Source organism: Protopterus annectens, chromosome 15.part0 (genome assembly GCF_019279795.1).
Source record: "Protopterus annectens isolate FY-2018-M chromosome 15.part0, PAN1.0, whole genome shotgun sequence".
In the NCBI taxonomy this organism is placed as follows: Eukaryota; Metazoa; Chordata; order Ceratodontiformes; family Protopteridae; genus Protopterus; species Protopterus annectens.
This window is the reverse complement of record NC_056749.1, coordinates 436,945,855-436,961,743: the sequence shown is the minus strand read 5'-3', so window position 1 is coordinate 436,961,743 and position 15,889 is coordinate 436,945,855. Positions and strand designations below refer to the sequence as shown.

Sequence of the window (15,889 nt, the reverse complement as noted above, 5' to 3'; positions counted from 1 at the left end):
GTTAAATCTGACTACAAACTGATCACCATGGAAATCTCCATCATACCTACAATCCCCACTAAGGTGACCACCCTGAAAAACTTCTCTAAAGCCGACTTTGGGTTCCTAAAAGCAGAGGTGGCTAACTTCTCTGTACCCATGCCAATAGAAAAATAGCTGCATGACTGCTGAATCCATACACCAGTGCACTGTATGAGCATGTACACAAATGCATGGACATTGCCATACCAAATAGAGTCAAGATGCTCTTCTCAAAAAAAAAAAAAAAAAAAAAAAAAAGTCAATCTGGAGGTCCCCAGCCATCAATAAACTCTACAACAGAAGGAAGAAACTGTTGCAGAAAGAAATGAAGTCACAAGACTGAAAAACCTCCCTTATCAGTCTCAATAAAAAGCTGAGATCCTTTATCAAATCCTCTAAAGCCGGCTATGAAGGCAGAATTGTGGCGGACACCAAAAACAACCACAAAGCCTTCTATAGCTGTATTAGAAACCTCAAAGGCAATACTCAGATTTGCTCTGAGTTATTGCACAATGGCACCTCCTATACTGAGCCAACAGATATAGCCAACATACTAGCCAGCAGATTCAGTGCCAACTTTACCCTTCTTCCCTACCACAATATCGGATGAAAGCCTGGTACCCACCATTTCTGTGGCACAGGTAAAAGCTGCATTGTCCAAAGCCAAGACTACAGCATCCATGGGACCTGATAATATCCCTGGCTGCATCCTACATGAGCTACAAAATGAACTGGCATCACATCCCCTTTGGAAAAAAACTCAGTTCCCATGAATTACCACGGTGATGGGAACCCACTGAGCACTGAAGTGGCCATAAAAGATCTGGGCACCCAGGTCTACAGCCACCTCGCCTTCGACCACCACTGTGGTCAGAAAGTCCTTCTACGTGGCACATCTTATAACTAAAGGTTTCACATCCAGGAAGAAAGAGGTCATCATCCTTCATTAGACCAGTCATCAAATATAATGCTCCGTTTGTCATGTACCTGACCAAACACCTACTACAGCTGAAGAGGCCACAAAAGTACCTCACAAAAAGAATCCTAGGCCTAAAACACATGTCCTACATGGACATACTCAAACTTCAGCTGTTCTCAGTCTCTTATAGTCTACTTAGGTGATCTCTGACTTACAAAGTCATGTCTGACCCAGTCCTACTTGAAATGATACAACTAAAGAAATCTCAATCCCCCCGGTGCCACATGCTCCAGAGATCACAACCTCATTACCACAATTAAACGAACATGCTGGAGGGACAGGTTAATCTCCCAGAAGACTGCCCATACTCTGGAATAGGCTTTCCATTCATGTCAAGCAGAGCACATCACTGGGCCCTCTTCAAGAGAAATCTTGAGTGGATGGGTAACAAAGTTCACTCCAGGGATCATTCCAGTTCCACTATAGATATGGACACTGCGAACTAACATCGTATGGCATGGTTCCTGGGCATTTATTTGGGCTAGGCTTGTAAAGGCTTCAGGGCCATTAGCCTAGTACACACACCTATGATTAATGGTCATTCAGTGGTTTCTCATCAAACCGCATTATTTCAATCACCGATGAGGAAATGGATGTCAATTATAACTTTTTGTTGTTAATTATAACTTTTCCTAGATTACCATGAGGTTTTGGGACTGTGGATTGTTTTATTACTTCAGAGATGCATGGAATGAAGCCCTTTGCATGAGCGGTGCTGGTTTGCTAAACTATGCAGTGGTAGAAGAATGCAAGCTGCTCGTACTACAGGACAATAGTATTCTTCTACCACTGCATAGTTCTTGTGTCGTTTGCCTACAATTTAGTGGTGGTTTGCTAAACTGTTCATACTAAGGATCACTTTTGCAGTATTATTTAATGTTCATAATAGCATAAATATCAGTCTTTCACCATTCTAAGCCAGAGGTCATCCTTGCAATCCATCAGGATGTCAGTGGTATAAAGATGCATCTTGCCGTTAGTCAGAGGCACAAGGCTATGCATGTGAGCATTGTCGGTCTGTTTGGAGTTCTGTAGGATTCAGCAAAGTACTCTTTCGGAGAGCTTTTTTCTTGATAGGTTTTTGATGGATGTTTAATTTTTTTTTAAACATATGTTTATTGTGTGGTAAACAAATACCCCACAAAGACCATCACTCCTATTGCTTGCTCTGCTTAGGGCCTCAGCATTGATGTACCAAACTGTCCTGTTTTAATTCTGTATTTTAGCAAACCATTAAACATGGGACTAAATCCCTACAACAGCGCTTAGAATTAGGTAGGGGTAACCTTTCCCATTTTATGGTGTTTGCCAAGTCCTATATTTTCATTTTGGCGAGAAAAGAAAAAACACATGCATGAAAAACAAGGATGTGTGGGAAGGTAGAGAAATCGGTCTTCTGGAACTCGCATGCTAGGGGTGAGGGTCCTTTGCAGTCCCCTGGAATGACGCTCCTTGGGTTTGAGTCTGGTGGCACATCCTATCTGATGTCTGCCATGACTATGGTCCTGTCCTCGTGTACCAAAACCAGACCGCCTTTTGGGTCCAAAGCTGATCGGCAGGCCACATCTGATGCCTGCATTCTAGGGACCAAGAGTGAGGATGGTGTTCTCTTGGTAATAGTTAGTAGGCATTACGTTTGAATCTGATTGAGGTGGTGTCCTCCTGTTTACAACCTGAAGCTTTGCCTGCTCCCAAGATACTCCTGCCAAAAAGTCAAGTAGGTTTGCCTCAGCTAACACTGCCTGGATCCTCTGCTCCTCATCCTACTTTTCTCTTCAGAAGCTAGTCAGGCTGGTGCAGGATGATATTGAGTTCATGAAGTGTAGGTAGCCCACCCTGTAAAAAGAACTTGTAGCAGGAAGTTTTCATGGGAAAAGACACTCCCTGGGGATAAAGATTTATGTGAGTCAGAGGAAGAAGAGGAATTTGCCCGTGTAGATTATCTTCCCTCTCTTCAAACTTTTTGATTGTCACTATGAAGATAATTTGTTCCTAGCTTTACCTTCTAGTTATCTTTTTGAGGATGTCCATCATAGAATGAAGGATCCTTTAATTTAGAAGTCTAGGGAATTTATTTTGCCTCATGCTAATTATAGATAACAATAGAGTCCTCATGCCCAAAGATCCCAGACTATAGCTCTAGTCGAAATCTTGGAAAATATGTTTTAGATGGATTCATATCACTTCACCTAAAGACCACTTCACTGACAAGTAGTACTCTAAGGCAAGTCAAAGGTATATGTCCTTTTCCCCACTGTAGTGCGATCTTGCTGTTAGTATATGTAGTTAGGGTGTGTGTGGGGCGCAGCCCCCCACATTGGGGGGGGGGGTGTGGAGGCTTTTACCAAATGTAAAATGAAAGCAGACAGCATAAACCCAAAATAAGTTGGAGGCTACGTCCCCCACACCCCCCTAACTATATATACTAACACCAGGATTGCACTACAGTGGAGAAAAGGACATGTACCTTTGACTTGCCTTTGAGTACTATTTGTCAGTGAAATGAGTTTTAGGTGAAATTAACTTTCAGTGAAATGAACTTTAGGTGATTTGGTTTCAGTGAAATGGTCTTTAGGTGAAGTGATACAAATCCGTTTTAGGATACATCACTGTGGCCTAATTTTCTGTTCTCACTCCAGTAGAGGATCTAGCTGTGGTGTTTCTGAAGTCCAACAAGGGATCATCTGGAATGGCAGCAAATAATTCCTTGCCAAATGATAGGGAGAGTAGACCAGTTCAGGAAAAAATAAAGGTCGAGGCAGAGAAGGGACATCCAAGAATTGTGCAGTGTTGGCCTCCAGATGTCCATTTATTCTCTTAAATGTGGCTATGATGTACTACATACATGATGCATGGCAGCTGCTACTTGGATCATTTATAATGCGATGTGCCTGGCTGAGGACACGACCCCTGTCAGACCATAATAAATGTCAGCTGCCCCACAAGTCATGGAATTTCTCATTGGGGCTCCAGCTGAGAGGGTGTTTGAAAGACTGGACTGGACCAGTAGGTTAAAACATTTTGAAGTCCATAAAGGAATAGTTTCCTACACCCGAATGCAACCGAAACCATCTTGGGAAGTCTTGGCCCTTTCATCCAAAACAAGAAAAAGCTAAATCCCCTATGGTGGTAAGGCCTGGCTATCAAAGAAAATAGAAAATTGACCAGTGTTCCAGGCTTGTGGGGGGGCAAGCATTTAAGGACCTAGCCCCTCTCAGGGAGCAGCAGTCATTATGCTTAAAACCTCCCTCCAAACCCCACACCAGTTCCATTCTCCCGTACCTTCCTGGGAAGGGAGATGCTACTTCAGTCATTAGGAGCAGTTCACCTAGGACAAATGGGTAATGCATATACTCTCTCTCTCCTGGAAAAACCTTCCCTTCCTAGGCTTTCTAACTCCACCAGCACAGCAAAGAAAACTGTTTCCACCTCTCTTTAGGGGATCTGTTGCAAAAGGAGTCTTATCAGTCCAGTACCTCCAACAGAAGCCAACACAGAATTCTACTTATGCTTCCTGTTACTACTGGAGGCCCATACTGGACCTTTCAAATTGCAACAAACTCTTGGTGGACAAAAATGTAAAATTTTAACACATTGAGAACTTTTGCTGCTTATCTTTCCAAGTACTTAAGTGGTGATTCTGGGTTTCATTGATGCCTACCTTCACATTCTCCTCCTTCAGGAACATAAGATATTCCTGCGGTTTCAGACAGGGTCATCACACTACAAGTTTTGTGCCTTATTTGGCTTGTTTAAATGTAACCTCTGTATTTACCAGATGTCTAGTACCAGTCATTGCTCTTTACAGAATCAAGGGCGTCCATATCTTCCCATACTTCAATGGCTTAATCCAGGTGTCATCTCTGTCAAGAACTGCTGAAACCCATGCAATTCACCTTGGATTCCTTTCTGAAGACTATTCTTGCTCTCAATGTCCAGAAGTCACAAAGGACACCCAGCACAAGGGATACTTTCTTTGGGGCAGACCTAGACAGTGTCCAACAAGAGAGCCTTTCTAACATGAGAGCAAGGTGTTTTTCCTCCTGAGTACCTTTTGCATCTACACAGCAAACAAGACAGTTTACTGCAAAAAGAATTGGAGTCATGGCGGTGCATGGTTTCTCACCTAACGTTCCCATTGGCAAAATTCCACATGAATAACGACAATGCTTCCTAAAAAAAAAAAAAATATTGTGTGGTGGGATGAGGGTGTCAAAGCCCTCAACCCAGAAGCCCCCTTCTGTCTTCTAGAATCAGTCAAGACCCTATCCACAGACTGCTCAGACATGACTTTGGGGAGCATACGTGGGTCAACTCAAGAGTCTGACATGGGGACAGACTGTGTATAGGAGACGACAGCATTTATTTTATGTACAAAGCAGACTTGTCATCTATCCCAAATGGGTAAATTGTGATGCGTTTTATCTACTTAATGGTAAGTAGATTCTTTAGAGTCTGGGCTCATTCACGAAGGAGAATAACTGCCACCATAGTATTCTTAAAATGGAGACTTACAGACCTTTCTGAAAGCAGCTTCTGAGTCCTCTGTACACACCTTCAAACATCACCACCCTGGTGCTACAACCAGGTTTGCTTCTGCTGCACTGTAGAGACTGCTGTCTCTGTCCCTGAGTAGTCTCCAACTTCACGAATAGAAATGCTTTGAGAGTCCTCCACAGACTTACCACTGTAACATTGACTAGGATGAATATAATACAGTTTTGTAGATAACATAATTGTAGATGTTCAAGTAGATCAGTGTTGATTACCTGTTTTGTCCCCTTCCTCCTATTTTCTGCTTCTCCTGGGATTGGGTACCCCACCTATTTATTCTCCCTTCCCCACACACACTGTTTAACACTGTCTCCATCTGTCGGTCCAATTCATGCTTTAGCCTGAGCAACATGGACTTTGGTACAACAAGGACCTGATGGTGCCAGTCTATGTACCTTTATACCACCAATGTCCTGACGTTTGGCTGTAAGGAAGTCTGCTGACTGGGAGATGAGACTAGTATTCCTGCCATGCTTGTGGCTTACCTGAAGTCCTAAGATTCATTGATCTACTGTTGACATAATTGTAGATGTTATCTATGCAATCATATTTTTTTATGCAGTAGCCTTTGGTGTCCATCCTTTTGGACTGACTTCCTTGAGTGTATCAAGCATCCCTGGAGAGTAGCTGAACTTTTTCTATCCAGGACATTGGCATGATCCCCAGCAAGAAGCGGGAGCTTTGTCTTCATTTCTTTTTGCCACAAGAAGTGTAGTAGCACATTTGTCCGGCCCTTTCCAGAAGAATTCAGAGAACAGCAAGCCCCAGTTTGGGAACCGCTTCTTTACTGGTTGCACTGATTGTGTTGGGCGTGAGCATTTTGTTCAGTTTTGCTTAAATATGGTAGTTTTTTTTTTTCCTCTATCCACTGACCTCATTGGAAGCAAACTTTTCTTTGGGGCATGGACTGTCTGCCCCCTCCAGAAAGTTGGAGAAACCCAAGAATATGATTCAAGTAAGGAGAATAACTTCACTACTCTTTAGAGGCTTGAACAAATCTTTCCATTTGAGACAGTTTTATCAGCCCCAGGCCTACGGACTTCTACAATAAAATTCTGTCTCTTGCTCCTCCAGAGATGGAGGGATAGTGTTCTTCGCTACTAGCCAAATCTTAACAGATGTTGCATAATTGCTGAGTCGGATGCATGTTTCCAGATGCTCCCAAGGTACATTTGCCCTTTGGAGTTTGTATTCCTCAATCTGCTCTGCTCATGGGATGTATCATTGATTAGTGTTTGAGACACCAACAGACCAAACATTTAGTAGACTGTTGCAAGATCAACAAGAGGGGCCTCCTGCCATTTCATTACAGTGGACCTATAAGGTTCGGATACCCACCCTGCCATGTATATTGCTTTAATATTGGAGGCTCACTGGCGAGTATTTGGGCACTTGGTACTAAGTGAACCTTTAGATGTCCCCATTATGTCTTGGGAGTGGCCCTTCTGCCTAGAAGGAAAAGTGATTCGTCTCCCATCGACACTTCAGACTCTGAATTAGATAAGGAGTTCTCATTCATCTCAGCTTTTCTCCATATTGGGCTGTAGTACTGATGCTGATGTTCTTAATGGGCTTCTCTGTTGAGAACATGTCTTTATGATTTATCAGTTCATCTGAATCGCTAGGTTAAACTATTTTTTCCAACTTTTTGTCAGTGTTTTAGTGGTTTTAAATACTTCTGAATGTATTGTATTTTTTCCTGTAAATCACCAGAAACCATTTTCTTTACTGAAGCTGAAACTTGATTTTTGCTGAACAGCTGCATGATTTTTAATTTCTAGTTGATTCTCTTGCATTATCTACATTTCTTCTTAGCTGACTTCCTTGCATTGTAAATTACTAGCCACTAAAATTTTAACCAAATTTATAGGTATTGCTGGCTCAGATCACTTTTGACCTTCGAGCTGTAATCATCCTCTTGATCTGTGTGTAGCCATCTTGGAAATCAATATGTTGAACCTCATTTGGGCTGTATTTTTAGTAGAAATTTAAGGATATTTTCAAGACCCACAGAAGATTATTGGATGTCCTGGGCATTGACAAGCTAAGACCATTTGTGATTCTGCTGCTTTCTTAGTGGTTGATCACATATTTGAAACTTGTGCAAATGTTTGTTTAGGAGACCTGAGGTAGACTCCATGATAGAACATCTAGTAGCATCCGGAGGTGCTAATTTCCCTTCAGGTCTCAACACCTTGCCCTGTGTCAAGGAGAGCAGGCTTTTTGGTCACTTTGGCAAAGAAAGTATATATGCCTTCCACTTCAGTTATTAGAACAATTAAGTGCCAGACTTGCACAAAGTACAAGAGAAGCATTTTTAAATTGTGAATGTCTGCCAACATTCCTGAGGGAGACCCAAAGGAATGGAATTTGTAAGTGGTCTCCAGCTGCTTTGGGGTGGGGGGAAAAGTGATTTAAATGTGGATATAGTGCCAAAGACACTAGTGGAAGATGGGGATACCGGCATAGTAGTTTGCACGTATGCATGGCTAGGAATCTTGCTCCTGCCAGAGCATAAGGATCAGTTACTAAATGCCCCAATAGACAAAAGGCTCCTGTTTAGGCCCTGTTTCCCCAGGACATATGCAGAAATCTTCAGGAAAAGAATACCAAGGAATCAGTGAAACAACTTTCCTTTGCCATAATGTTGACTGTGCATATCCCCATCCCAAGAATGTTTTTCCTATTTGGGGTGAGGGTCGGGGGGGGGGGGGATTTCAGTGGCTCAGACAGATGAGTAAGAATTATTGCCATAGGTTAGAAGCTACAGTTTGGAAAGTTTCTTCCTCTCCTAGGAATGTGCGCCATTCTTCCAGTCCAGGCTGAAAACACACCTGAATATTGCATAATTGCCTGGTCCTGTGGCACAGAGGGATAGAACCCCTGACAGCCACTTAGTTTAATCAGGGTTCAGTTAGTAGCCCTAGTACTGGAGCAGCCAGATGTGAAGGGCTGTGACCTGCTTGCCTCTACTGGGGGGGGGGGGGAGAGGTTTGTGAGCAACGCAAGCACAGAGTGGTTCAATCTCCCTGGTACATACTAGGGAGACCACCACTTGTGCTGCAGAGATAGAGTTGCAGGGATTTTAGTTGGAAATGCCCCGTGGTGAAAGTGAAGACACCTTGAATGGATAATTCATTGCACATCCCCTACTTGGCACCGTTCCAGGTTGCTCACAGTTAAGGATGTTAAGAAACAAAACTTAAAAGCACCACAATGACTGCTTCAGTGATTAACTTTGTGAAGAGCAGGAATAGGCTGATCAGAGTGGGTCTGTGGCAAAAATTGGGGGATAAAGAAAATAGCATGACTGTTGTATGGATTTATAGAAAGAACCCCAGTGAGGAACAAGGAAGAAGTGTCGCTTTGTCCCCAAGTCCATTCCTTGAAGCGCTCTCCTATAGTTCAGGCCATGAGCCCTGCTAGTTTACATCTTCCCATTTGGCTTTTGGCTGTACCAAGAGTGTTAGCCAAATGCTTGGCCAAATTGTTTGCCCTCCACAAAGAGTGATTCACATTTACCCTGTTTATGTATTTGTCTCATTTAATCTCCCTCAGACAAACTGAGGACCTTGCAGTACACTGTCCATTGATTGCATTAGTAGCATGGGTATTTTCTTGGACATATAACCTAGCTTCACAGCAGTGATGCTTATGGTCTGCTTGGTGTCCATATGAGACAGAAATGTAAATGAACTCTTCTTGACAAAGAAGTAAGCAGATACTTATCTGAGGAAAAGGGCTGCCCAGTTGCAACACTTTGCCTTCATAGACAGAAAGATACATGTGAAATCTTCAACATTCCTAAAAGACATTGGGCTATATGCTGATCTCTGACATAGTGGTGCTAATCAGACTTCATGTAGCACCAGCAACCTATAGATAGCGAGACCACTCATTTCCTCTATAATGAAGCCATAAATGTGCTAGTAGGAATGCCATTTGTGACACAAGACAATACTCTTTATTATTCTGGACATGTGGACAACATAGAGCTGTCCTGAGAAAGTCCTGCATACTTTGCTTCTGAAAGTTCAAGGCAGATGGCAAACAGCCACCATGGATGGCATACCCATCAGTGTGAAAGAAAAACATTGTTCTAATACTGACACAGTAGGCAGGCAGCAGTATAGCACCCAAGCTTGTTGAAAGCTTTATTAGATGGTCAATATAGCAATGGTGAGAGAGGGGATGTCACCCTGTCCAATATGCAGGTTGGCTGTGATGGCTTGGGACTTGGTCTGTAATGAAGACTTAAATCCATTTTTACCTACATCCCATTAGAAAGGAACTCTTGTGTACAAACTCGGCAGGTCCTCCTAAACTTTCTTAGCTAGAGATTAAATGGAGAAACTTACCAGGGTGTGGTCCGGAGTTCTGGAACCATAGAGATAGTTCCTATCTGCTAGAGAAGTTTTTTTCCAGAATCCTTTGTAAGGGGTTGGTAATAAATGCATTTCCCTTCTGTTGGATAGGGATATACTACCAATTTCACAGTTTTATTCTCAAAGGTACTCTGAAGGCAGGAAGAGAAAAAGCAAGGCATAGTCTAATAGCCTGCTGCTGGCTGAAACCTGGTTTCTGTCGGCGTCTGTTGGTTTAGGTGGGCAAGACAGGCCTACTATGAAACTCTTGCATCTTTCTTACTCTTGACAGTTTAATAGTACATCTAAATGTAAGTAGCTACAGCACAGAGGCTCTCCCTAGTGCTCTTCAGAGATTACTCCAAATAAGTGGTACATGTTCTCCAACAGCCCAGAAAAGCATACAACAGGAAGCCTTACATAGTCAAATGAAAACATGGTTCTTTGGCATGATTCTAGGGGATCTCATGCCTAATGCAACTATAGGACTTCGCCTTTTAATAGTTACATGATATTTTCCACAGTAGCCTATTTTATTCATCCCATCAAGGTGCACTTTTTGTGCTTATTCAGTATGTCCCTCCAAAGGATCCCTTATTCCATGCATTCCCCAGACAGTTTGTGAAAGGAGTCCTGCATCATAGTCTCCCTAAAATTATATTCTTCCCTAATGTTATCTTTATTTTGTGGTTTAAGATTGACCTTGGCCCATTAGTGCCTTTTGCCCCATCTCCCCCCCTTTTTTTTTTTTTTTTTAAGTAGCCAGTACATTGACTGAGGATCTCTGAACTGTAGACTTTGACATGCAAAGAACTATGCAAAGATTTTCAGAGGGACTGGTCATGTCTTTTATGTAATCCCTTGATTATGTCACAAGTTCTCAGCCTTGAAGCAAACCATACAGGTAGAGTATTCAATTTCAAGTCCTCCCTGGCATTCTTCTGGGTGTTCAAGGTTTTTGAGTCTTTGTGCTCCTGTGTCCTGCAGATCCTTAATATTTTGGCAAAATGCTCCACTGGATAAGTGATCAGCCACGGTCCCTGACTATTTGCACTCTTTCCCTTTTGTCAGTCACTGAGAAGTAGCACATGGTTTGCACAACATTTTTCATTCTCTGGTGCCACTTCATATTTTAAGGTGTACCTTTGGATGGCACAAGTTGGAAATTCCTGTCCCAGGTGATGAGAGCCTACCTTCATTAGTCCCGAGGTAGTTATGAAGTGCTTGCACAAACCAGTTATCCTGTTTCATCAGTAGTAATCTGTCTGATATAATTGTGTTCTGGTGAAAAGTTCTCATTTTATCCTCTCCATCCACAGTGGATTAAGGTAGAAGATGACTCTGGTGATGACCAGCTCCGGAATGACATTGTGGATCGCGAGGAGGACCAGATCCTGACGGCTAAACAGGATGTATAAAATATTCAATGCCATCAAGCAGTGGCGGTCTTTGCTTGTTTGTACATTGTGCCCGCTGCAGACACCACTGTCATCTTTATCAGTGTATTGTTTTATAGGTTATTTGCTTCTTTGTTTTCATATGATTTTCTTCAGTGTCTCTTGTCCTAAAGGCTTTTAGGCTTGCCCCAGTATTCCTCGTATATTTGGGAGTTCTACATATTGCGTAGGCAAGCTGTAGGGTAAGTTCCAAGTTGGAAAGCTCATTTTGTTTATTAACTGGATAAATTGTTTCAAAAGTGGACTCGCTTTTTGCAATACCTTGTATCCAAGAATACAAAGCATAAATGCAAAAAGTGTAAGAATAAAAATTAGGCTGGTTCCTGACACAGCTGTAACTGTAAATCTGACCGTAAATTTGATAATGCATTTACATTTAAATGTACTTTATCTAAACAAAACTTGATGTGGGTAAAATGTAAAAGGTTATAACCGTATTGAACTTTTTTTTTTTTTATTTATAAACACTTATCACAGTTCTTACACATGTAGTCATAATTTGGAAAGGTCAGCGTTAAGGTCTTAATTTATTTTAGACAGATGTTCTTTGTGTTTCACTGTTGCAAGACCCAAGACTTTGATAATCAGGCAGACTGAGGGCTACTGCAAGCAGATAACCCAAATGTGATGGTTGCAACAGTGAATACACTCTAACATCTACATTTATGGGAAGTGTACACAACTGTACTTTAGTGTTGACCCTGTAACATAGCAGATTGTTTTTCTGTCCCTTCTGCCTTGCAGAAAGATTCACTTTTTGTGTGGGGGGAGGGGGGTTAGTGATGGGTTGCACTGCCATTAGCATATCATCACTGAATTTACAGGGATAGCAGCTGCAGAGGTGACTTGGTTTATGCAGGCACCAGCACTAAGGAAAAAAAAATAGTTAGTAGATAGACTGAAGAAATTATGCCAGTGGCAGAATCCACTTCTGAAAGTTTCTTGTGAAAATCCTCAAGTGGTGCATAAATAAAACTTTTTGGTTGCATGAGTTTGAGTGATGTTTTTGTATGATGCCCGTGCCCTGGCCCAGCAATCAAGGAGCCTCAATCCTCACCACTAACACCAGTGAGAGGCATCTCGTATAGGAGGAAAGGATAACAAATACACACAGTAAAGTGCAGTTTCCCTTAAGAGCACACAGAGATCACAGTCTGTCCAGGGCTGGTCGCTCCCTTGCTCTCCAGGTCCCCAAGAAGACTCCCCACTGGCACATAGCTATAGGGTTCAGATCTCAGCCTAGTGGGCAAGCTAAAACCTCCAGCAACCTCTGTCCAACCAGTGCTTCATGTCCCTGCCCAAGTAGCTGACACACACTTGAGAAGAGTTTATACAACCACACAGATACTCCTGGGGAAGGCTGGCACAGGTTCTCCAGCTGTGTCCCTTTTTCACAAACTATACAGTATTACCAGCTGCCACCACCCACTAATATTTACCAGCTACTCAAATGCCCTTAAAAGGGTGTCCAGTTATTACTGTGCAATAGTATCCAATTGGTAGTATAGCCCAGGGATAACGCTATTAGAGTGGCATTGTACAATTTTACCGAAGGCATGCAAGTACTCTAAAGAGCTTAAATTATCTCTACAAAAACAGCCACAGTTGAAAGGGTTTAAAATATTTAATGACAAATAGTCAAAACACACGGCAATACTTTTACTACACATTGCTAGTCAAGAGTTCCGAGATCAGAGAAATACTTCAGTAGTACAGTTCTGACATTACACAAAGTCTAATCTTTCTAGTTTCTAGCCATTGTGAAGAGAAAACACAAGTATAAGATAAACCTACATATAGAGCAAGACAGTGTTGGTGAGTTGGGTGGCCAAGACAAAAATGCTTAATGCTCTCTGATTCTCTCTGTTTTTAAAATGACATTCCTGGTTCACTTTACATCATTCTTCACACTTCTCTGGGTTACATTACATCATTCCGGGGTTCCCAGGCTAACAGAAACTACATTTACATTTTTCACCTCTGGGCAGAAACCAGAGCAATAAGACATTTATGCATGCAACTTCTGGCCATTAACTCTGGCCTTAAAACAATAGGCAGGATGCCTCACTTTAGACTTACTGGCTCCGAGTTAACATCAAAGGGTCGCAACATGCTTTACTTGGTCAGTAGACTGCACTGTTACATTTTTTTTCCAGTTCTACATGTAACACTATTTTTACCATTTAAGACGACACGCCTGTGGTTTACATTAATATTTACAGATGGCAGATTTATCTCCAAAATTCTATCTGGCTAGGCTGGCAGCCTTCATCTATCTTCACCCAATCTTCACATTTTTATGTCAAGTTGTAGAAATCAAAGCTTTCCAAGACTGTTGCAGAAGCGGGCCTTATGTCTGATGTTAAATTGCTTAGTGGTAGAGGACAGGTAGTAGTGACTGAAGCTTTACTTATATGTATGTGTAAGCTGAACTGTTGTCAAGAACGTAAAAAATTCTGAAACCAGTCTAGTTTCCTAGTATTTTTCATGCAGTTCTTTTGAGACAGGTGGTGTAACTTTAATTGTGTTTGCTTGCATCAAGTGTAATTTCACGCATATGTAATTTGTTTCCATATTTTTGATTAGGACTACTTGAGCATCTTGTATTTGAAGCCTCGCATGCAGATCATCCTTCGGCAGAAAAAGGTGAAGGCACAGCTTATTTCAAAGAGCCTTGCTCTTGTAGAACGTGATATCTACAAGCCACACTTTGCTGTATCCTTCATATTTTACAGTAATTATTTTCTTAACTGATAATTTATTCTTACAGGCAGATGTCTTCTGCAAAGGTTTTGTCTGTAACATGTTCTGATTTCAGCTTTGTAGCAGACTTGGTTTTTGATGGCAGAGCTTATTGTATTGAAGTACTAAACTCGTGATGGCTTCTTCATATTTTTGCGCACTGTGATAATACATGTTTTGATACTTTGTAGTAGTTATAAAGTTCATTTATGAGCAGGACAAGATTATAATTGCACAATGCAGTTGATCTTATCACTGTTGCTAAAGTGTTATTACTTGGTCTGTATTACCTCTTGTTCTGCTTTAACTGTGAATTAACTGGGCTGTGCCTGATAATATCAAGCTTTGATTTTTGCATTACCTTGGGTTAAAAAAAAAAAAAAAAAAAAAAAGCACAGGTGCATCAATGCATGCATACATACATATAAATTAAAGTTAGCTGCAGGCAGACACCTGCCTAAGAATCCTTACTCCTAGTGTTCTACACATGTCAGTTGCAGGCTTGCTCCCCTTCAACATAAGGATTGCACACCTGTAGTCCCCAATAATAATAGATGCTGCCCTGCTGTCTTCTGTTGTTTTTGACCATAGACACATGTACATTATTCTTAAGTTTTTCTTTTGTAGGCAAGTGCTGCCTTGGAGAAATGCTGTTTTTTCCTTCCAATAAGAATCTTCTGTTTAAAGATGCAACTTGTTTCTTGCCCTTTAAAAATGTTGAATTTGAATGTTTCTTTGGGTATACGTCATGTAGATCTAAGGAGTCTTTGTAGTTTTTGTTTAAAATCTGTTCTCCGTTAACTGCAAAATTTGTGTGGGTTTTACCCATGAAAGTCAAAAATTGGGGAGACCACATTGTACATACGGTTAACTCAAAAGCAGTATTAAACTGTAATGAAGGCTGTGGGTTGACCACCTTCAAAGTATTCACTTACCCCTAAGAAGGTGCACAAGGTTATAATTCTGCAAGGGGGTGTAGAAGTAAAGACCCCTCCGAAAGGATGGTAATGAATGCAAGGGTCCCCAAGTGTCAAGAGAAGCCCAAAGATGCCAGTTCAGGTCAGGTGTGTTTTTTCCCCACTTCTCCCCTACCATCTACCTTCAGTCAGCTGCTTATTGGGCTTGGTAGAGTTGGACATATTGGCAGGTATAAGCATATTTTCCTGTACCACATACCGGGGATCTGATATTTCAGAAAGAGAGAAGACATTCTTGTCAACATTAGACCTTGCTGTAGAGGTGGTGCAGAACATTTTCTACACTCCTGGTGAGGAACTGTATAGTCCTAGATTAGAAGGGGGAATGCTTTAGTAGGTCACAGGCAAAATGCCCACAACACACACAGGCTGCAGCAGAAATAGTTGCTAAACAAGGAAGCCTAATGTGTCTTTGCTACAAAAGCCAAAATATCACCATCCACAACTTAAAAAAAAAATAAAATATGCTGAAAAAGCACTTGAGCACTATACAACATATTCTGTTTTCATTATTTAAGTATGACCAGTTGGGTTTCTGGCAAGAAGAATAAAATAAAAAAAATGTACACTAAAAATGCTTCAGCACTGTGCAGCAGCTTTTGACAGCACCTGTCAGGAACACCTTCATAGGTGCAAGGTGTTATGGGGCACGATTGGGAGTGCTACTGCACTGAAGACAAGTGCTGATCCAAAGCACTTTATGAAGAAAGCACAGGGGATGGGTCCATTTTGTTCCGTTTCTGTAAAGATCGTGTTATTTCTAAGTAGAAATGGAATATGTTGTGTTGTGCTAAA

At 41.6% G+C, this 15,889-nt stretch overlaps 1 protein-coding gene across 1 annotated transcript in view; it reads left to right on the top strand.

Moving 5' to 3' along the window:
• The window catches only part of LOC122789742 (MORC family CW-type zinc finger protein 4-like), an 844,690-nt gene that overhangs the window by 766,189 nt on the left and 62,612 nt on the right, over positions 1 to 15,889 (top strand). The window contains exon 7 of the mRNA XM_044057178.1: positions 13,962 to 14,021. Within this exon, the coding sequence (XP_043913113.1) occupies positions 13,962 to 14,021 (60 nt within the window). The remainder of the gene's footprint in view (positions 1 to 13,961; positions 14,022 to 15,889) is intronic.